The following is a 22,562-nucleotide window of genomic DNA, read 5'->3' on the forward strand; positions in this document are numbered from 1 at the left end:
GAAGATAAAAGAAGAATCAATGGATTGAAACTAATCAAGGAGGGAACCAGCCTAGAACTAAGGATGAATTTCCTGACAGAACAATTAATCAGTGGGACGACTTGCCTCCAAAAGTTGTGGGTGCTCCATCATTGGAGATTTTTAAGAAGAGATTGGACCACCTTTTGTATTAAATGGTATAAGGTTTTCTACTTGAGCTGGGGGTTGGACTAGAACAGTGGTCACCAATCACTGGTCCGCGAGAAAATTTTGGTGGTGAGCAGAAAAATTATATGCATTTTTTATATTCCACTAAATATTATTTATCTTTTTTTAAAAATCATATTAGTGGTCCTCTGGATTTAAAATTATGAATTTAGTGGTCCCTGAGGTCCGAAAGGTTGATGACCCCTGGACTAGAAGACCTCTAAGGTCCCCTCCAACTTCGTTATTCTGTTATTCTCTAAACACTATTATAAATTGCTTGTTTTTTAACTCCAAACTCAAAAGCAATTTTTCTTTTCTACAAACATACGCTTGATATTTTTGAAAAATAATTTCAAAATCTTAATATTTCAAGTCCATATAATTAAAGTTTTTGAATCCTCAGAACTTTCTGTAGCCAAAACCTTACCTTGCCTTTTGCTGTTTATTTTAAGTTATTAACAATTATAAAAGTAAATCTTCATATTCTTATATTGAGGATTAATAGCATTCATTCTCCCAGTGTTTTCAATTATGCCATTCTGAAGGTGTTTAACTTTTTAAAACCATTAATAGGCAGTTTCCTAAAATAGTTAGCAAGGGAAGTGCATGAATCTAAGTGTTCTTGAAAGTCTCCAATTTGTAACTGGAGCAAAATAGTAAATTCCCCTGTCTCCTGGTTTCCCCTCCCCCTCCCCCAAGCTTGCTGTCATGTGGTCTCCTTGTAAAGAAAAGGAATGACCATAAGAGAAACAGCTTGGGCAATCTCACATCACTCTTTGATCTAGAGATCAAAGATTGCTGATCTGCTTTGATTTCTTGTACAAAGTTGCGGTTGTCAGCTCAGTCGGCCATCTCTCCACATAAGACCCCGTTCTGCAGTTTTAAAAGGCTGGGAATAAAACAACTTGTGCAAAATTTTTGGGCTAGCCATCTTTTCCCTCTTTTATCTAATAGCCATACAGTAGTTCACTGTTTTTATATTACTCCATGGGAACTTATGTATACAGGCCAATAGAGCTATCTCCAGTTTCCAGGTAAAGTGGATTACAGTGCCTGTCATTCCAAGCCAGTATCACCATGTTTAGTCCAACATATTTTGAAGGAATCAGGCACTTGCAGAGAGTGTTTGATAGACCCTGTCTATATACAGTATTTGATAGACCTTGTGTCACGTTCTGGCGTTTAGCAGACAAGAAATGCAGACAACAAAGTTAATTGGGGCACTTTTTATCTTGCAAACTTGAAACCCGGCACAGAGTGACAAACAACGAAGAAAACAAAGTCAGTGTTACTGTGATTTAACCCTCCACCCCTTTAAATGCTCTCTACGCTGCTCCTGTGGTTCCACCCCCTGGGCCCCTCCCCCTATACTTCCCACCCCTCATGCACCACCAATTTGCCCTCATCTTTGCAGCATCAGATCTTCTCATTCAGCTACCATGCTCTTTTCCTACACGCCATGCTCCCTGCGCCTGCGCGCACTCCGCTGCCCATCTACTGTCCATCAGCTGTTTGCGAAGCCTGCAACTCAGGTGGCTGTCTGAGGACTCCATAGATGCGGCAAGCTTCTAGTAGATGTGCCTGCCCTCTCTGCAGCTCGGCAGGAGGCCTTCAGGGTGTACACCCTTTGCGTGGCTCAGCTGTGCGGCATGCAAGTGTTCAGTGGGCATGATCAGCGGCGGGCTTGGACACGCACCCCAGATGGCGGCTCTCCTTCCCCGCCCAAATGGCAGCCCTGGGCCAGCTGGCGAACCAGGGGCTGACACCCTGTTCTTGTTACAATTGCTTTTCTTGGACAATTGTCTTCTGAAATTTCTTCTACAGTCCCTGTTGCCAGTGGAGTTGTCCTTCATCTCTAAGCTCTTCAACAGTGAAATATGTAAGCAAGGGCAAAAGAAGTATCTTTTTAGTGCGCATTTGAGCCCATTCTCACAAAGACTAAGGTTTCACTCCATGCACAGTCTGTCATCTTGCCCTGAATTAGCTTTGCTCAGGGGACAGTGTTTCTGTTTTTCCAGTCTCAGAGGAGAAAAAGAGCTATGGCATATTTAAGGAAGCCATCAAATAATTTGGCAACTGTAGTACAGAAAATAGCCCCAGACAATGAGCCTTTTCAGGAAAATAGGCATTTCACATGTGACTATTGAAGCTGGGGATCAGCTGCTCTAGCCAAGACAAGATTTCTGCAGCAAGCCAAGATGACATCAGAACGACAATATGCCCGGTGACCAGTGATGGGTTGCTCCCGGTTTGCACCGGTTCTATAGAACTGGTAGTAAAATCGACGGGAGGCTCCGCCCACTGATCCTGATGTCATGAAAATGCTTCTGCGCATGTGCAGAAGAGTGCGTGTGCACACAAGCGAAACAAGTGCGCACGCAGCCCCGTTGCGAACCGGTAGTAAGGGTAAATAGAACCCACCCCTGCCGGTGACATTGTGACACAAATCTTCCCGTTAGGTATTTGAGAGTCCCAATGTCTGACACAAGTATGTAAATAGTAAGCTAAATTAAATTCAATGCTAGTTGAAGTGTGATGTAACATTTCTCCTGTCTATCTTCACAGAATTGACATGTACGTGGAAGGGACCACGGACCTGATGGGCCTTGTTTTGTACTACCCTTTTTCTTCACCCGAGCAAAAGGAGAAGCAACTTGCTGCCTTTATCGAAAAGGCCGAGACCAGGTACCTCCCAGTCTATGAAAAGGTAGGCCCGTACTTAACATTTCTTCTAGCAGTTATCCCTTCATTTAGGGGCAAATGGCATTGGCTTCAGAGCATTCATGCATGCACAGAAGGCAGATTTTTAGGCATTTTTTCTTTAAAATATCAGACTATTTTTGTCTTTCTCTCTTTGAAATATAAGCCACGTTCGCACAGTATCCCGGACAGTTACATATTTTGCTTAGGTTTAACTTTACCTGTTATTTGAAGCAGCCAAATGGATTGTTCAACCATGTATTGTGTGAATCCAACCTAAAGTGTGACAAGATGATGTTCTCTCCTGATGCCATAACTGGACAAAACACTCCAATCAGTGCTTGCTACATATGATCCTGTCCTTGTCACCATCCAAAATGGTTTGTGTGGCAACCTATGATAAACTCCAAATATTTTGGTATGCACAACAATGCACTTCAGGACTGGGAAATTAGCCAAGAATGGCCAAACAGACTAGGATTAGTTGTTTGTTTTTTCAAACACAGTGCTTGAAAACACTACATTAATTGATGAAAATTGGTTGGGGCTTTTACCATTCAACTACTGTATTAAGTAATTTGAGAAATGGATTTAGCTACCAAGTAATTATCTAATTTACGGGACAGACTTCTGACCTCAAAATATTGCTTGAGTAAGGAAGACTTTCTAATGTTTTACTTGTTAAATAAACTGACCTATAGTTTCTTGGATTCCTCCTTGAACTGGAAGAGTATAAGAAATGGTATATATAAAATAATGCTTGTTAATGCATTCAAGCAGATATCCTTGAACTTTGTGCTATTTTGTTTAGTTATATTGTCTGTTTTCTGAATTTTGAGAATAGATGCTTAATTTAAAAATCAATTTATATTTTTGTCAGATCATCAGCGGTTGCATATTTTAGCTTTTTAAAATCTGCTTTCCAGAGAATTGTTTATTTTTAATTTGGCAAATCAATCATCAGTTACTCCGCTCGCCCAAAAACAACTTTTTCTCCCTCCTGCCGAAACATAAATTCCAGCTGAAGTCCAAATAGTCCCTATTACCTCAGAAGCAAAGAATTCATCTGATTTCTCAGGAATTTCCACTTCTTCCTTCTATTGCTATTGTCCAGTGGCCTCTCTGGTCAGCTTCCTGGTTTGAACAAATTATGTGTTTAAATTACATTATGAATATGAACTACTGGAGAGTGATCTTTGGAGAAGGTATGGTGAACAGAAGATGGCTCTGTGAAAGTGGAGCCAATCACCATGACAGAGGTCAAGGAACTGGTGAGAAGACCAATTCCTCAGAACCTCTCCGGATAAGGAGAGGATGGGAAATGGTCCACATATGCTCTGGACAGTGAGGAGACTGTAAGTCAGTGATTTTCCATGGGTTTAAAGCATCGGCAGCCAGAGTGAAACCTTTTAAAGAACACTAAGTTTGCAAGCCGCACCTTTTAATCACTTGAAAATTGCCTATTAACCATTTTAAAGTTATTAGAGACTTTTTGCTGACAATAGGGTTGAAAAGTTGATGTTTTATGGATTTGCTTAGATAAGAGATGTGATATGTGATGAAGAAATATCTGTTTGTAACCTTAGGGGATGAAGAGTAACTAAATGTGTCTATACATGGGATAAAGGTTATTCTTCAGTTCTTTATTTATTTCTTTACTTATACTTTATATTTTTTTCTTTTTTTGCACTTTTTATTATTTTTTCTCTCTTTTTTATAATTGTTTAATTTGTATTAGTTTTTACTATTGTAATCAAAATTCTTAATGAAAATTATATTTAAAAAGAACTGCTGAAAAGCAGGATGAAATCAAACCACTGGTTAAACTTTCAGAAATACAAGACTGTATGTTTCTGATTATCAGCCTTATATGGATTGTTTATAATTGTGTTCTATTTCCTCTTCATTTTTTATAATACCCATGGCTTAATTGCTTTCCTAACTGATTTTGATTTCTGCGCCAGAATTTAAATAAACGTGGCAATGTATTCAAGGGGTCTTCTTTATTCTTCTCTGCTTCCAATTCTTCTTCCATTTATAGCATTTATAATGCTATAAATGCTGTAAATGGCATTTTTGATATGTGTGAAATGATATGTGTATATGTGTGTTTTATTGTATAGAGAAACTATTCTGTTCAGTATGGTTATAGGATGCTTCTGTAGTAGGTTATAAGTCATATTTCTTCTGAGGAGAATAAATTAATAATCAAAAACTGTGGGCACAGTTCAGTTAATGTACCTTTTGGTTCAACTGTAAGTTTTTTATATTTTATAGGCTCTGAAACATCATAACCAAGAATTCCTAGTTGGTAATCACCTCAGCTGGGCAGATATACAATTGCTTGAAGCAATTTTAATGTTGGAAGAGAGAAAAGCTGATATTCTTGCACCATTTCCTCAACTACAGGTAATCTAGTAGTGATTATCATGCCAGCTTTTACTCGCATAATATAAATGAACATACTGGTGCTGACTTATTTATTTATTTATTTATTTATTTATTTATTTATTTATTTATTTATTTATTTATTTATTTATTTATTTATTTATTTATTTATTTATTTATTTATTTATTTATTTATTTATTTATTTATGGAACTTGTATGCCGCCCTATCTCCAATGGACTCAGGGTGGCTCACAACAATTAAAACAAAGCAAACAAACCATTAAACAAAAATCCAGGTTAAAATTAACAGAAATTCAATAAAACCCAGTTAAAATTCTATTAAAATCCCCATCAGTCCAAGGCGGCCTGGTGAAATAGCCACGTTTTCAGGCCATGGTGGAAAGAGCGAAGGTTGGGGGCCACCCGGAGCTCCAGAGGGAGTTGATTCCAGAGGGTGGGTGCGCCACAGAGAAAGCTCTCTCCCGGGAGGTAGACAGCCGACACTGTCTGGCCGACGGCACCCTGAGTAGGCCCTCCCTGTGGGAACACACAGGGCGATGGGAAGCTGTTGCTGGCTGCAGATGGTCCGCCAAATATCCCAGGCCTAAGCCATGTAGGGCTTTATAGGTAATCACCAGCACCTTGAATCTCACCCGGAGGGCAATCGGCAACCAATGCAAGTCACGCAGGAGAGGTGTAACGTGGGTGTGTCTCGACACTCCATCACTACCCGCGCGGCCGCATTCTGCACCAGCTGAAGCCTCCGAGTGGTCTTCAAGGGCAGCCCCATGTAGAGAGCATTGCAGTAGTCAATACGGGAGGTGACAAGTGCATGAGTGACTGTGCGTAGGGCATCACGGTCCAAGTAGGGGCACAACTGGTGCACCAGGCGAACCTGGGCAAATGCCCCCCTGCTTCTTATGCTGCTTCTTAAGCCACAAACGGGAGATCATAGGTACTGAAGTCCAGCAATGGGGATTTTTTTTGTCTCCATTGTGCCCACAGGAGAGAACTTTCTGGGTGGTTCAAGAACTTGTGCCAGAAGACTCTGAAAGGCCTACTTGAACCATCTGTGATCAACTCAAGGATTTGTGATTTTTTCCTAAAATTGTTCATATCCCCCAGTGGATTCACAGGGTTATTTAGGAAAATAGAAGGGAAGAGCTTAATGTACCTCATCTTCCTTGGCTTTCTCCTGTGCACCTTGAAGATGGGAACAAGGTGCTTGAGTAAGCTTGGATCATCACATGTCTTTTAGATACAGCTCTCTTGTGACTAATAATGGCTGGAACACATTTTTTTGAAGACAATAAATTATGCTTTAATTCCTTTCCCAACCAAAGGATGGGAAAGGATGGAGGCAATTCTACCTCTGTTGAAAAAACTCATTGCCAGATCCCTCCCTTTTTATTAGCTCTAAGGCAATTTTAAACTTGCCATTTCTGGCCAAGATGATGGAATGAATAGTGGCCAAGCAGCTACAAATCCTCCTAGATGCAACTGATATTTGGGATCCATTTCAGGCTGGAGCATGGCGTGAGATGGCAACAGGTTGCTCTGACAATCTGTTGAGGGAGCACAGTGCTAATATTTCTCAGGTTAGGTTCCTGGATTGACATCTTTTAATTGGATCCTTCCAAATTGCCTTGAGAAGTTGGAACCACACTTTAATCACAGATCCTCTCTTATTTTAGGGGCATTTTCAGATTATAATCTTGAGGAAGTACTCTATGTTCCACTCAGTGGCCTCTGATTTTTTATTCACCCCCCTGGGCATTTTTATATCTATATGAATGAGTTGGGAATGATGACCAGAATCTGCCAGGTTCTCTAGTGGGTGTTTATTTGGCCTGGATTGCAGATTGGATGAGTCGAGTAGGCAAAAGCGAAATCCAAACAATGCAGTGTACATGATAGTTGCGGGGAGTCAGTTCAAAGAGATGGGACCTTAGTTTAAAGCTGGTCAGATTTCTTTTTCTTTCAAGGAGCAGTCATGTTCCTGGGCATTGTTCTTCAACATTGTGCTTTCCTTCAGTACCTAGGTCAACACAGTGGCCAGGAACCACTGATGAACAAATGATCTATCAACTATTGATTTATCCAACTTGACCATTATTACCCATGATCTGACCATTGTAACACACTTTAAATGGGGATGCCCTTGAAAGAACTCTGAAAATTACCCTGGATCCAGAATACGATGGCCAAGCTTCTGTCAGATGCTTCCATATGAGAGCATGCGCCACCGTTTGGCCAAGTTGACCCGGCTATGTGTAGATGTCTGGATTACACACAAGATGCTTTTTTTGATCTATAAATCTCTAAAATCTTTAGAACTTGCTTAACTAGAAAAATAGTTTCCAGCAAATGTCATAAACAGAGAACTCCAAATAAATTTACATGGGTTATTACAGATCCTGAGGGGAAGCTGGGTTGGAATCGCTTATGGCAATTCTGTGGTGACATCAGCTGTACAGGTAGTCCTTGATTTACGACCGCAATTGAACCCAAAATTTCTGTTACCAAGCGAGACAGTTGCTAAGTGAGTTTTGCCCCATTTAGGACTTTTTTGGCAGAGTTGTTAAGTGAATCCCTGCAATTTGTTAAGTTAGTAACATGGTTGTAAAGTGCATCTGACTTCCCCATGGACTTTCCATGTCAGAAAGTTGCAAAAGTTGATCACATGACCCCAGGAACCGTCATAAATACATGCCAGTTGCCAAGCATCCAAAGTTTGAACATGTGATCATAGGGATGCTACAATGGATCATAAGTGTGAAAAACAGTTGTAAGTCGCTTTTTTCAGTGCTGTTGTAACTTTGAGCGGTCACTAAATGAACTATTGTAAGTCGAGGACTACCTGTATGTTCCTTCCCTAGCTTGTTCAAAGAAAAAGGCTCAAGCCGCCTTGTCCCAGGAATTTGCATTTCCTAGGTGTAAACAGAGGTATATCTCTGATATATTTATATTTGTACATATTTTGGGGCATTATTTTATTTACAGATTTCTATTATGTTCTGAAGTTTTAGTGTGTTTTATGCTGGCTGGGTTTTATCAATGCTTTTGATTTATATTGTTAAGCGCAACAAGCCGTCTTGACTAGCGAACATCTGGGTTATAAATTCAATATGGTAAACATTGTTTATTTATTGCTTTAGGCTTTCAAAGCAAGGACAAGCTCTTTCCCCACCATTAAGAAATTCCTAGAACCCGGAAGCCAAAGAAAACCCATCGCTGATGATGCTTATGTAGCTGTTGTGCTGAAGGTTCTTCAGTTGAAGTTCTCGTAACATCATGTCTGCTTGCCAGAACATCAGATAATCAGACCCAGCACAAGCCAACAAGATTTCCATCTGGCAACAAGGAATGCATCCCAATCTATATAATCTGTCCCAAAGGATTCCTTTTATGACTTAACCTCAGATGGTGGTACATCTCCCACCCTGGTTTATATGCAATGATGTTTGGCCACAGAGCATCCCACAGCTGTTTATCATGGCACAGTGCTGCCAGATGTGCTAAAGGCATAGAGCTTGCCTACCCCTCATCTGGAATTTGATAATTCAGAATCCTCTGTTTGTTTCCTAAAAGCAAAAGATTCTCTGCTGGGATCAAAAACAATAAAAGCCTTACTCTTTGGTGCAAATAGTTAAAGTTTATTAAGTTCTTGCATTCAAACAATTTGACATAAAGAAGTTTTTTCTTTCTCCTGAGAAATGACCGTTCATTCATTCATTCATTCATTCATTCATTCATCCATCCATCCATCCATCCATCCATCCATCCATCTATCCATATATGATGCTTACAGACATAGAATCATAGGATTGGAAGAAGCCATTGCGTTCAGTACCTTAATTCAAATTGTTTGTTTAAATTCATCCACCACCCAACTCGGGTGGATTCTGGGGTTCAAAATTTCTTGACAGATGGCTATGGGATCTCTGCATAAACATACCTAGTAAAGGGAAAGTGATTTTGGTGTTGAACAGCTCTTATTTTTAGAAAGTTTTTCTGGACCTTCAACTAGGATCTGCTTCCTGTAGATAAATGTGGGTGTGAATGTCTATAAAGTTGATTCCAAAGCTCATCAACCCAGTTGACATAAATAGTAATTAGAATTGAATGGGAGCTATGCTTCATCTGTGAAGGGCCATGGGTTATCCATCATTGCTTTGAAAAGGTTTTATCCCAATTTGACTCCTAAAGCAAAGATCATGTCTGCCCAAAGTTACTGTTTCTGCTGTTCCTAAAATCAAAAATTAGTCTTGATCTTAAATCTGACAAGTCTAAGAAGCATTGATTATCATTCATTACTAGCTTAAAAATGAGTGTTTCCCAGACCAAATTCCTGTCAGGGTTCCAAGTAACACCCCCATCCAAGTAAGACTCCGAGGCAAGCAATTCCTCAAAAGATCCATTTTATTAGAGATGTCATATTGGCACTTCTGGGAAAACCCGAATCTGAAGGCTCCTGAGTTTTCCCACCCAAAAGAAAGTCAAAGTCCCTTCTCCTGCACCCACATGTCCATCTCATGGCCCAATCAATCCACTGTCCCAACTGGAGATGCCTCCCAGTCACGCCTCTCCAGGTGCAGGCTGAACGTCCTTGACTCTCAGAGAAAATAATGTTATGGCTAAATAACTCTACCAAGTCCATACAACCCCCCCTCCCACTTTCCCACAGCACTAAGTGTGGCAGCCATGAAGATCCAAAAGAAAAGATGGCCTCCAGGGCTGACAATTCCACTGCAAAATGAATTTAATTGTGTTTAACACTGTGATTCAAACCTGTTTGTAACTAATCATTTCAAAACTTTGGGGGGCTGTTGGGTGCCCATGGAAGATTGATATTACTAGTAGGCGTTCCTGGGTACCTGCTAGCCAGGTATTTGCATGGAGGCCTTCCAATATTCTATGCAGGGCTTCAAGGGCTGGATAAATATCTTATCTCCAAAACCCAAGAAAGACATGTTGAGACTCTTCTAAACAGTTTCCTTTCTTCTTACTCACCTATGGACAACAATCTTGCCCAACTAAACTGATTACTTGCACCATAAAACATATACCCTGGGAACTATTAGGGAGGAGCCATCTTCACTCTCTTTCTCCCACACAAACTATCTAAACTGCGCTGTCTCTTGGACCTCTGGAATGCCTTCCCTCCCTCCTGGGAATCGAGACAACATTCCATCACAATTTTAATTTTCCGTATTGTCCAATGGAGAAATTTTCCACACTACAGTTTTAAATTACCCAACTCCTGTGCATAAAGTACCTAGGGATGATGACAGTTTAAAGAAATCCCGTTCAGAATGTCAACCCCCTTCTCTGCTTCAGCTGCAGTGAGAGCCTGAGGTGATGTTTGGACTGTATTTGCCACAGTTCCTGATTGCTGGATTCCTCTTTTTCTTTACCTCTCTGTCCCATGCTGGGAAACAAAGCACCCATTGCTTTCTTTTTCATAGGCAGATCTTTCAGGACACATGGTTTCCATTGATAGACATTTTGTATGATGCTTTTTCATTGGTTCTCTCTAATACTTTGACATTGTCCCTTCCAATAAGTTTATTGGCAAACTATGAAAATCAAAGTAGAAAGAAAAGGGGCATCTTCAGGATTTTGAGAGCCTGCAAGGGGTGAAATCCAGCAGCGGTAGCGGAAATTTTGAGTAGTTCAGAGACCCAGCAAATACCACCTCTGGCTGGCCCCAGAGTGGGGTGGGAATGGAGATTTTGCAATATCCTTCCCCCAGGAATGGGGTGGGAATGGAGATTTTGCAATATCCTTCCCCTGCCACGCCCACCAAGCCACGCCCACAGAACCGGTAGTAAAAAATATTGCATTTCACCACTAGAGCCTGCCCATCATTGCCAAAGACCAACCAGCATAGGAACTACCCCATAGCATTTTGGTTGAGTGAGGAGGCCGTTCTGTCAAATGCTTTGTTGTGGCTGGTGAAATAAGCAGCATTTGAGGCATGGAGCAAAGCCTGGTTACTTTTTTATACTTTTTACTTGTTTTTTATTTTATTTATTTGGTCACCTAAAGAGAGAGAAGAGTCCTTGGAAAAGACCCTGATGTTGGGAAAGATTGAGGGGGAAAAAGGAGAAGGGGATGGAGATGATTAGATAGTGTAATTGATGTAATGAACATGAACTTGGGCAAACTGGAGATGGGAGGGCGGGGCAGCCCTGGCTTGCTGCGGTCCATGCGGTTGCGAAGAACTGGACATGACTTAGCAACTGAACAATAACAACAAAGGCCCTATGCTAGGCAAACATTTTAAGCAAACTATTTACCAAACTGACCATCAGGAGCCTTGGTGGCGCAGCGGACTAAACTGCTGTTAAAGTAGCACTTAGCTGCCAGCTGCCTGCAATTATTGCGAGTTCAATTCTCACCAGGCTCAAGGTTGACTCAGCCTTCCATCCTTTCGAGGTAGGTAAAATGAGGACCCAGTTTGTGGGGGCAATAAGCTGACTTTGTATAAAATAGAACACCACTTGTGGGGGGGGGCAAAAAGCCCTACTAAGCAGGTATATACAAAAGTATGAAGGCTATTGCTTAATGCATTGTAAGCCGTCCTGAGTCTCCGGAGAAGGGCGGCATATAAATCGAACTAATAAATAAATAAATAAATAAATAAATAAATAAACAAACAAACAAACAAACAAACAAACATACATACATACATACATACATACATACATACATACATATATATATATATATATATATATTTTATGTAGCGGGCTTTTCTCCATTTACCTGCCTATTGAGTGAAGGAGGTTTAGAGGAGGTTATACCCCAAAAAAACAACAACAACCAAGGAGGTTTAGAGGCAATCATACCAAAACACAAAATGCTATATGCCTTAAATACAGACAGTTGCATAACCAAGCTGCATCATGCTCTGTGTGAGGGACAATTTTTCTCAATATGGATTGACTTGAAAGTCAGCTCTTCTTCTGGGAAAAAAGCCCAGAAATTCTTCTGTTGGCCACCAGAGAAGTTCCTCCTCCATCTGGGCTGCTCCTTAGCTTTCTTCTGTCAGAAGGTGGAGCTTGGGAGCTTTATATATTGAAGGCGCACGGAATACATCACTTGCGTTAAGAAGAACCTGCACTTACTGAGGCTTTTCAGCAGGTCAGTATTCAGAGGTAGAAACTTGAGAAGACAGTGGTGGTAGGGACAATTCTGTAATCTTAAAGTGTATCTTCTTCTTGCTTATTGATTGGCAAAATGTTATTTAGTGATGACTAATAAACCAGGATGGAAATGATTTCAAGATTCTTCTCTGAAAGTCTAAAGGAAGTGTTGGGGAAAAGAGCAGACTTATGTGGAGCTGAAGAAGGGTTTTGTGAGAAATAAAAACTGTCATGTGTTTATGAGTCTTTGAAACCAACATGGCTTAGGTTAGGTGAACAAACTGTTAAATTAATTAATTCTTTTAGAACTAATCTGTTAATTCTTTTACTAGAATTGCACTAATAAATAGATGTTGCAATCCTATGCCTTCTTATCTATGATGTAGGGACATTGAACTCAGTAGAATTTCCTTTGGAATAAACATATTTGATAGTGCTAATATTTACTTGTCACTAGTCCAAAAGTTAACCAGTTGCTCCAGGTGGATTAGAAGGTTAAAAAAAAAAAAAAGAATAAATCATGATTTGAAATTTTAGAAAGAGAATGCTTTTCAAATAGCTATGCTGGATTGGTTTTAAATTGTTGCAGGTGACAAAAGTTTTACAATAGTGAAAAGATAATCCCAACAAGAGTGGAGGGAGATGGAAAGAATGACTATATTTTTGCTCCTACAGGGGCAGGTTGTACACCTGCTGAAGATAATATGGATTTAAAAAAAAAAAAAAAGATGCTGCTATAAAATTGTTTCTTGCTAAAACCAATGTATAAAGGAGCATTTCAAAATGTAGATTCCTCTAGCTGAGGATATCTGTATCTTCATAAAATTTATATTTATATATTTAATGTAGCAGGTGTCAGGCTCCCAAAACCAATAAAGACAAATAGAGTTATTTCTAAGCAGTTTCCTTTATTGTTCCTCATCTACAGACAGAAATCTTGCCAAATTAAAGCAACTACTTGCATCATTAAAGGTGTACTCTGAGAATTGCTAGGTGTTATAACTCTCTTTCTCCAAGCCAAACTATCTAAACTTCATTGTCTCCTATTCCTCTGGAATGCATTCTGGGAATCCTGGGAATCTAGACCATATTCCACCACACAGGATAACAGTTTAGTAAGACCATGGCTGGAAAACCAAAGCTTCACTACTTCAAAGGCAGAGGGAGAATGGAAACCATAAGGTGGATGTTGGCTGCAGCTGGGATTGAGGTGAGTCCTCAAAGCATCTCTTACTTAATAATGTTTGTTTTGGAATCTATTGCTGTCAATGTGGATAATCTGTTTCTCCCAATTTTGAAGATGAACGTTATCATTTTCAACCAACATATCTACACTTGTAAGACCCCTACATTAGGGGCTGCCCTACCATTAAGTTATTATTATTAAAACAGTGCCCTAGGCAAATTACATGTCAACAGATTTATGATTTAATGTGAGGAAAATAAATTAAGAGTCCAGATTTGGTCTCTGAGCCTGTCAGTGTTTATAAGGCATTTTTGATGATAAAATGGAGAACTGTGTAGGCTGCCCCCCCCCCCAAAAAAAAGAAAATGGGGGACAAGGGAAATAGACTTTAAATACATTTGGGAAAACAAATTACATTTTTTACTCTCAGGAAGAGCCACTTAAGGGATTTTTTTTTTACTTCATTGTCAAAATAACTTGTCTAGTCTTAAATATTATGAATTAATGTGATGGAGAAACAACAGCTGATTAATTCAGACATAAGCTATTTCACTATTTTAGTTCTCAGATACAAATCTGTAATGAGCAAATAAGCTACAAACATGATGATGATGACATTATGGAAATCCATATATTTCTCCCCTAAAATATACTATGTGATTAACTTCCACTAGTTTATTATCATTATGTTTGTGGTTCATTTGTTGGGTTCCTACCTCATGTTAAACGAAGCTTCTCTTAGCCATAGTTTGTTTTAGCCACAATTGGCTGGATTGTCACAACTTAACACAGTGAATCCAGATTCCCAATTTCCTCTTGGAGTAGAGAGTTCCTTTTTTTGCAAATCTCTGCCAGGGATGACGGACCCGGGAATGAATTTGGCACTTTGCAAATAATTTTGTCTTTTCTGTTTATTAGTTTGAAGAACAATACATTGAATCAAAAGAAGCTCTACAAAAGTTAAAAAACGGTGAGCATAACATTACTCTGTGTTTGTGTGTGTTTGTGTGTAATATGCAGCAGAATTATCTCATAAGACTTTGATCTAAATATTAAACAAGTGACATTCAGAAATGTAGGGAAAATATTGAAATTCTGAGCATGCCCTATAACAGAGGTGGGGAACGATGGCCTCTTTATGACTTGTGGACTTCAAGCTAGCATGGAATTCTGGGACTTGGTCCAAAAAGTCGTAAAAAGGCCGTCATTCCCCACTCCTGCCCTATAAAATGCATCTCTAGATCATCTGCCAGGCTAAACATTGTGGAGAACCCTTCCATTAATATGTCCTTTTCCATTTACCAGATAAATGCCTGCTTTTCGATCAAGTGCCCATGGTGGAAATTGATGGGATGAAGCTGGTGCAAACGCGAGCCATTCTCAATTACATCACAGGAAAATACAACCTCTATGGGAAGGATCTGAAGGAGAGAGCACTGTAATGTAACATTTTTTAACTGTTTCCTATATATCATATGAGGAGGAACAGGCAGTTCCTGGCAAACTATGAGAACTGGCGTATGTTCTGCTGACATACTATGAGTCAGCAAATTTTGGTATTCAGTCACTTCCAAGTAGGACAGAAGCCTTCTGCAAAAGGCAATATATCCTCTGAGTTAGAATGAAGTTCATTTGAACAAGATCATTAGAAGTCAGGGCGCTCCTTGGAACTATTTAAGCCTAGTAAATTAGGTCAGTGCTCCTAGGTTTTATGTGTTTATTTGCTTCTAACATCACCTTAAAATAGTTGGTTTCCTCTCTCTCTCTCTCTCTCCCTTGAGTTGTTCTTCACTGAAAATATGGCTTTTGAAGATTTTGAGGGCATGGTATGAATAGCATACCAATCTTTTTGTGTCAAGGAGTATGGTAGGATACAACTCCTATGGTGTTAAATTGATATCCTAGCCCCCCTTCCCTTTCCCTGTCTGGAAAGGAGTCACTTGTTGAGTAGCAGGAATAAAACACTAGCTAAAGGAACATCAAAACTTACAGGAAAGGAAGTTTCACCTGGAAAATTCAGTATAAACAGAAACATATTGCAAGTACACTTCAGACACATGTAATCCTTGACTTACAACAGTTTGTTTAGTGATGTTTGAAGTTACGGCACTAAAAAAGTGACATGACTGTTTTTTCACACTAATGACCGGTGCAGCATCCCCATGGTCACATGATCAAAATTCAGGCACTGGGCCATGATCATTTTTTTTGTGACCTTCTGACAAGCAACGTCAATGGGGGAGCCAGATTCACTGAACAACCCTGTTACTAACTTAACAATGGCAGTGGTTCACTTAACAACTATGACAAGAAAAGTAAAATGGAGTAAAACTCACTTAACAGTTTTGCTTAGCAACAGAAAATTTAATCAATTACAGTAATAAGTCGAGGACTACCATGACTGATTTTAAGCTATATCCATTCTATTAAAGAATGAATGAATGTCATACAGGCTTATTGTCAGTATAATGCAGAAGATACAATACATGTGAAGTGTGATGATTACTTGAAACTGTAATACAAAGTTCTATTGATGCTTTTAATTGATGGTTGCATAATTGAAAGGAGGAACTCTTTTGTATTGGAAGAATGAACCGAGTCATTCCAACATCTCTGCATCTGGAATTCAGTGGAGGAAGCTCTGCATTCACAGCTGTCTAGACTCACAAGGATTTTTTTTCCATTTTCAGAATTGACATGTACTGTGAAGGTACTGTAGATCTCAATGAGGGAATTATGATGCTTTGCTTCAAGCCAGCCGACACCAAGGAGAAGGAGTTACAGAAAATCCTGGAAAATGCCTCCACCAGATATTTCCCAGTCTATGAAAAGGTAGGGAGCAAAAGGAAAACTAAGGTGATGGATGTTGTGATTTCAGAAATGTAGCACAATAAACAGCAGCAACAACAAAACCCTAACATTTCTTTTTCAACTTGGTGTAGACCAATTGGAAATGCTGGGAATCCCCTCGGTGAGAGTACAATTCTGCCAAGTTCATATCTTCAGTAAATACTCTCCTCTGAAGGTTTGGCAGAAATGACTATTTAGAATAGGAATTTATCTGACCATACCATCAGGCAGAAAAGACACTGCCCTCAGCAACAGTTTTTGAATATTATGAAAAACAGCATGTGGTCAATGTTGAGTTTTAATTTACAATTATATGTGTTTAATTGCCTGGTAGACGGAGAGACATTTGTGAAACGTTCTGTCAGAATTGTAATGAATACTATTCAACCTATTGTAAGATATCTTTCTCCTCATCAGGAAGGTTTACAATAACGGTTGGAGCAGGAAGCAAAAAAAAAATCCTGCATTGTTCCAAAACATAATTTTGTTCACTATTAAAATACTGTGTGTCATATGTCCTATGTCATATCATTTCCATGTGCTATATGGGAAATCCTTATTTTAAAAAAAGAGGTTACTCAACATGACTTCTAAAATCAATAGGGAAAATAGCTGAAAAAGTTCAAACTCTTTTATACAACTTTTATGGATATAGAATAAGAGAGTTACAATTTGCTTTTCTCCCATTTTGCTTTTTTTTTTTTTTTTACACAATGCATTTGAGTTTCTGGAAGCCGTAAAGAATAGTAGAATCTCTCTAAGCTAAGAGAACAAGGACAAATGAAGAACTGCACCTCACTGGATATTTTCCAAAATTGAAAAGTGGGCTAGTGAGGTGATTCTGCTCAATCTCTTTGCATAGGATTGCATTTTAGTTTTCTTGAAGAAACCCTTGTGATGTGTTTCTTGAAATTAAAGCTCGCTTTGTAAGTAAACATTAAAGAAGAAAAAAATCCATTCCCTGTGAAAGGATGGAACCTTCTCCAATTGGCTAACTTCCAGGACCTTCAAATAGTCCTTTTCAATATTGAATATTTATTTAGAATACAATAAGCCTTTAACGTGTGTTATGCTCTGAAGGTGCTCAAAGATCATGGACAAGACTTCCTTGTTGGAAAACAGCTTAGCAGAGCAGATGTTCAACTACTTGAAAGCATTTTGATGGTGGAAGAGTTGAAGGCAGACATTCTCTCAACATTTCCTCTATTAAAGGTAAGCAACTTCTTTTTGGCAAGCAACAGAAACATGTAGAAATATGCAGCACAACGCTGAATCAAAATCCCATCAGATCCTGGATCCAAGTTCTCCAGATGTGGATGACAGAAGTGCAAGGCAGTTTGCTGTATCATGCATAATAAGCATGCCATTCAAAATAAATCTGCCAGTAATAATTTTATATCCCATAGTTAATTCCCCTGGTATGTTGACCCACATCAGACTGATAATGAAAGATAACGAAAGATAACGTGTTTATTCTGGTACTAGACTTTAATTCGAATTTGGGTCTCCCCCCCCCCAGTTACAGCAGCTACAACAAATTAGTAAATTGCTGTCCCAATGGTTCAGCTAAAACATTTCCATGCAATATGCATAAGTACCTACTACTTCACTTACATCATAAGTATACATCCTGTATACCAAGGTTTAAAGGACCCACAAAGCTTTAAATAACCTTCCCTATAAGTTTGTGATAGAAGACAATAATGGTTAAGTACTTGAGCTATAACCATGTTAACTAAATTTACATTTTAATTAAAACCATTGTAATCTCTGGTCTGCTTCTATCAACTTTAGAATGTGGCATGTTGCTTTAAATAATAATAATATTTGTATATATCTAATGTACACAAAATCATTAATGTGCTCGGGATACTCATATTTCAGCATATATGGAATTCTAGTTCTTTATATTATTTACTAATATTTTAATGTGTATCTTCAACCTTAATAGGCACAGGCAATTTGTATAAGATAGAATATATGCAAAAGGTTATTATTAGACAAATGTACATAGAATCTCTAGTTGTTATGAACTATAATGCGTTAGAAGAAATATCCTTCTGGGTTCAGCTCCAAGTGGAGAAAAAGACACTGGAAACATGGAGACTGCTTGGAAAGATGGTTTAATGGTGGACAGGATCACATGGTTTGAGTTCCTGAACAGAAAAGGGCGGAGATGCTGAGCGTGCCTTGGTTTTATGCCCTCTCTGGCTTTGAACTTCGTGGGGCCCAGGAAGAGTATCTTGATTGGTTGTCAGACTCCCAGGGGGTGGGGGTCTTAGCTAGCCTTGCTGGCTGATGTAATCTTCCCAGGTGCCATGTGGTGAGTTTCTGTTGCTAGATGGGTCCTATTGTGTTAGTTTCTGTTGCTAGATGGGTCCTATTGTGTTGCAGATGATGGAACATTGACAAAGATGGGAGGGAATTGAGTTTCTGCCTCTGGCCCATTGACAAAGGGGGGGGGGAAGAAGGTGGGAGCTGCTTTGTCTTTAAAACATGCTTCTCCATTTGTCATCCAGGGAAACATAATATTCTGCCTTTTAAATATTTCCTAAAATATTTCATTCTTCTAGGAAAGGGGTGGGTGCTAATTTCCTACAAATGTTCATCTTCCTTCAATGTTGACTTGCTCAATACAGCTGTTGGAGTGTAAAGCAATTCTGAGAGCCAGGAGGGTGCAGTGATTAAAACATTAGGCTAGAAATCAGGAGTTCATGAGTTCGATCCTGCTTTAGGTACAAAGCCAGTGGGGTAATCTTGGGCCAGTCACTGTCCCTCAGCCCTAAGAAGCAGGCAAATGCAAACCACTTCTGAAAACATTGCGGAAAAAACCCTGCAAATATTTGTTCAGGCAGTCACCAGGAATCAACACTTATTCAAAAACATACACACAAAGCAAATCTTTTAAATAATTTTATTGTGCAAGCCTGTGTTGACACATAAACGTCAGTTGATTATTACAATTTGGAACTGGGATCAAATAGCAGAATTAAATGAGCCTTCAAAATATAGTATTCACGTTATTCAGATGACAAATGTTTACTCAGCAATGTCATTTAAAAAAAAATCATTTTTTTTCCTTCTAAACATTTTTTCCTTTTTTTCTTTTTCAGGCTTTTAAAGGGAGGATAAGTAACATCCCCACAATTAAGAAATTTTTGCAGCCTGGCAGTGCACGAAACCCTCCAATGAATGAGAAAATGGCAGCTGAAGCAATTAAAATTTTCCACTAAATTTTGGCTGGGAATCTGGGATCATTCACTGGTGTAGATAGAGATGCCGACTTTAGATGGGACAGTTACATCAAGTGATTGTAAGGACTATAACTTTGCAGGCCTGTTTTTCAGGATCAATTAACATAATTATAGCGGAAAGATCAAGATGTGTAAAGATAAAACTTTGCCATTAAACTAACCTGAAATAAAACATTCCAAACCAATATATATTTGATTATTTAATTGTGGGCACATCCCTTCCGAATTACTCAGTCAGTAATATACCTGAATCGACACATTTGAGACATTGAACATGAATTTGGGAAACGCTGGGAGACAGTGGAGGATGTGGGGTCCCGGCGTGCTGTGGGTTCGCAAAGAGTCAGACATGATTTAGCAACCAAATAACAATATGTCTGATCTTCCATTAACACCTTAAGAACATATCAGCCACACAGAGCTGCTTAGTAGAAAGATGGGCAGAAAACAAATTAATAATTAATTAATTAATTAATTAATTAATTAATATGTTCCTAGTGATGGTTCCCACCAAATAAGAGGAAATCAGGAACAGAAAGCATGTGATTCATTCAGCTCTCTAAGGCAGCAGGTTTGATTTGGTTGAAGATATCAAAAGATTCTGGCCAATTGTGATATGACCAGTAAAACAGGACTAACCAAATTGGGATGTAGAAAAATGTAGAAACCCTGTCATTGTGTTTTATGCATCATAAATATTAGCAATTGCTAATTGCTAATTGGGGTTGGGATCCATGTAAGTTTATGTCACAAAAATTACAGTCATTTTAAAGAACTATAAAAATTTTCATCCTTTCAAAATGGCAAATTATCATGATTCAGAAACCCTGGTCTGTTCAACCATCACCACTTGAGCTTTCCTTCTTAAAACAAGATGCTCCGGATACCATATAGTCAGAATCCAGAAATGGTTCAATAAAACCCAGTAAGATGTCCTTGGGATGTTTCAGAACTTCAGAACTTCCATCAGCCTCACCCAATGTGATTAATCACAAGATAGTGTGAATAGTGCATCAAAAATATTGGGCAAGCATGTAGCTATCCGTGAGAATCTATATACTACTAAAACTCTTGTCATGACTTTTCACTGGATGAAACAATGTCTCACAGGGCAACCATTTTTTGAACCAAGATACCTCAAATGAGCTCACTTATAGAATATGTCCAAAATCTGGGATCCCTGATGTCTGGAGAAATGACATTTGGAAAAGTTGTGGCTGCTCCAGACCAACTGCTTCCAGCTACGCTGCTGGGCTGCTGCAATCAGCTGATCTTCATTGTCAACACTCTGTGACAGTTTCCCAGCCAGTCTCACAATCCCTCGCTCCCTTCCCCCGTCAAAGAGCAGCCATTTATGTGTCTGCTGGAAAGGGGAAGGGAAGGGGATTGCTGATGCTCCCTGCATCAGAGTTTCCCCACAAAGAAACTCAATGGGAAGGGATTCAGAAGTCATTCCTGTTCCCACTGCTTTTCTGCCTACCTTTGGTCATTGTATCTCTGTTTAGATAAGGAAATATCTCTCTATCACAGTGACACAACATGGCATGGTTGTCTAGAAAACTATATAATGAAAAGATACCTTCCACTTGAGCTCCTGGTGGCTGTATAGATACTTGATTGTGTTTCATTAGAGCAGTTCCTTGCACACTAACTGCAACCAATATATTTGCCTCATTTTTTGCATACGTTTATATACAATTAACATACAAAAGTCATGTGCACGAGTTCTTAAGAAAAGAGCAGCTTGGACAGCAGCAATATCACATGGAAAGACTGCTTCTGAACAAAATGACCGAACTCTCCTTTATTGTGTATCCTGAAGCTATTACCATGTTTAACCACTGCGTGAAGCTTCTAATATAAAAATTAGTATGATGCACAGCAGAAGCTGCAGCTGGAAACGCAGGTGCAGAAAAATAAAGGTGGTCCCAGGAAAGGCATTTCTCGGCTGATAGATCAGTTTCTCACCCACCGTGTTTTGCACCTGCTTGGCACAATGGTTATAAAGCTTTACCAGCCAGCCCCTTGGCAAGGACGTGCCGTGGCAGAACACAGCATACTGTACAAGCCCGTTGTCCATCGCAAGGAGCATTGCATGTTTACTCCTATAAATATTTACTTTTAGCATGATCACACTAGTTTTCAGGTCCTCTTGGAAATTTCACATGGATATTGCCTGGAGGGCATTTACTCCAGTGTATTTGCTAAAGCTAGTACTAATCCCTAATAACTAATAGCTAATAGCTTTATAATATAAATAATAATAAAATATAATAATAGCTAATAATATAATAATAATATTATAATAGCTAATAGCAATAGCACTTAGACTTATATACCACTTCACAGTGCTTTAGCCCTAAGTGATTTAACTTTACAGAGTCAGCATATTGCCCCCAACAATTTTGGGTCCTTATTTTACCCACCTTGGAAGGATGGAAGGCTGAATCAACCTTGGTTGAGATAACTAATAGCTAATAGCTTTATTTATTAAATAAATAAATTTAGATAGCCACCCAACCCACACAGTTACCTAGACTGATTTCTAAATAAACTAACAAAACTAAATCAGATCAGAAATTACCAGAAATCCAAAGATATAAACTGGTTTGGGGAGCCAAAAAATGTCCCTGAGGAAATGAGTTACAGACTATCGTTCTCCTTTTGCTTAGAAAACTACCTGGATCCATCAGTGGGAATTCAGCTTGGCTCCAAGGTGTTTTTAACCCATTTTTTAGATTTCTATCCTGCCTTACATAACACAAGGAGGTAATCTGAGGGAATCCAGTTAGTGAGCAATTGTTCCGCAGTCACTAGCAGTCAACCCAACTTAATGGTATCTGATT

General features: G+C 39.1%; 2 protein-coding genes across 3 annotated transcripts in view; both read left to right on the forward strand.

Moving 5' to 3' along the window:
* The window catches only part of LOC139308948 (glutathione S-transferase 3-like), a 37,347-nt gene extending 28,424 nt beyond the window's left edge, over positions 1 to 8,923 (forward strand). For both annotated transcript variants that reach the window (XM_070932952.1, XM_070932951.1), the window contains exons 6-8: positions 2,752 to 2,893; positions 5,164 to 5,295; positions 8,434 to 8,923. In XM_070932952.1, the coding sequence (XP_070789053.1) occupies positions 2,752 to 2,893; positions 5,164 to 5,295; positions 8,434 to 8,565 (406 nt within the window). In that variant the 3' untranslated portion in view covers positions 8,566 to 8,923. The remainder of the gene's footprint in view (positions 1 to 2,751; positions 2,894 to 5,163; positions 5,296 to 8,433) is intronic.
* Positions 8,924 to 12,321: 3,398 nt separating this feature from the next.
* On the forward strand, positions 12,322 to 19,901 carry LOC139308949 (glutathione S-transferase-like). The gene is made up of 7 exons (XM_070932953.1): positions 12,322 to 12,424; positions 13,511 to 13,636; positions 14,531 to 14,582; positions 14,918 to 15,050; positions 16,303 to 16,444; positions 17,543 to 17,674; positions 19,576 to 19,901. The coding sequence occupies exons 2-7, from the start codon at positions 13,550 to 13,552 to the stop codon at positions 19,693 to 19,695; spliced, it is 666 nt and encodes a 221-aa protein (XP_070789054.1). The 5' UTR covers positions 12,322 to 12,424; positions 13,511 to 13,549; the 3' UTR covers positions 19,696 to 19,901.
* Positions 19,902 to 22,562: the final 2,661 nt, after the last annotated feature.

This window comes from Pituophis catenifer, unplaced genomic scaffold, assembly GCF_029215685.1.
Source record: "Pituophis catenifer annectens isolate HBS135680 unplaced genomic scaffold, rPitCat1.0.hap2 SCAF_1, whole genome shotgun sequence".
Lineage (NCBI taxonomy): Eukaryota > Metazoa > Chordata > Lepidosauria > Squamata > Colubridae > Pituophis > Pituophis catenifer.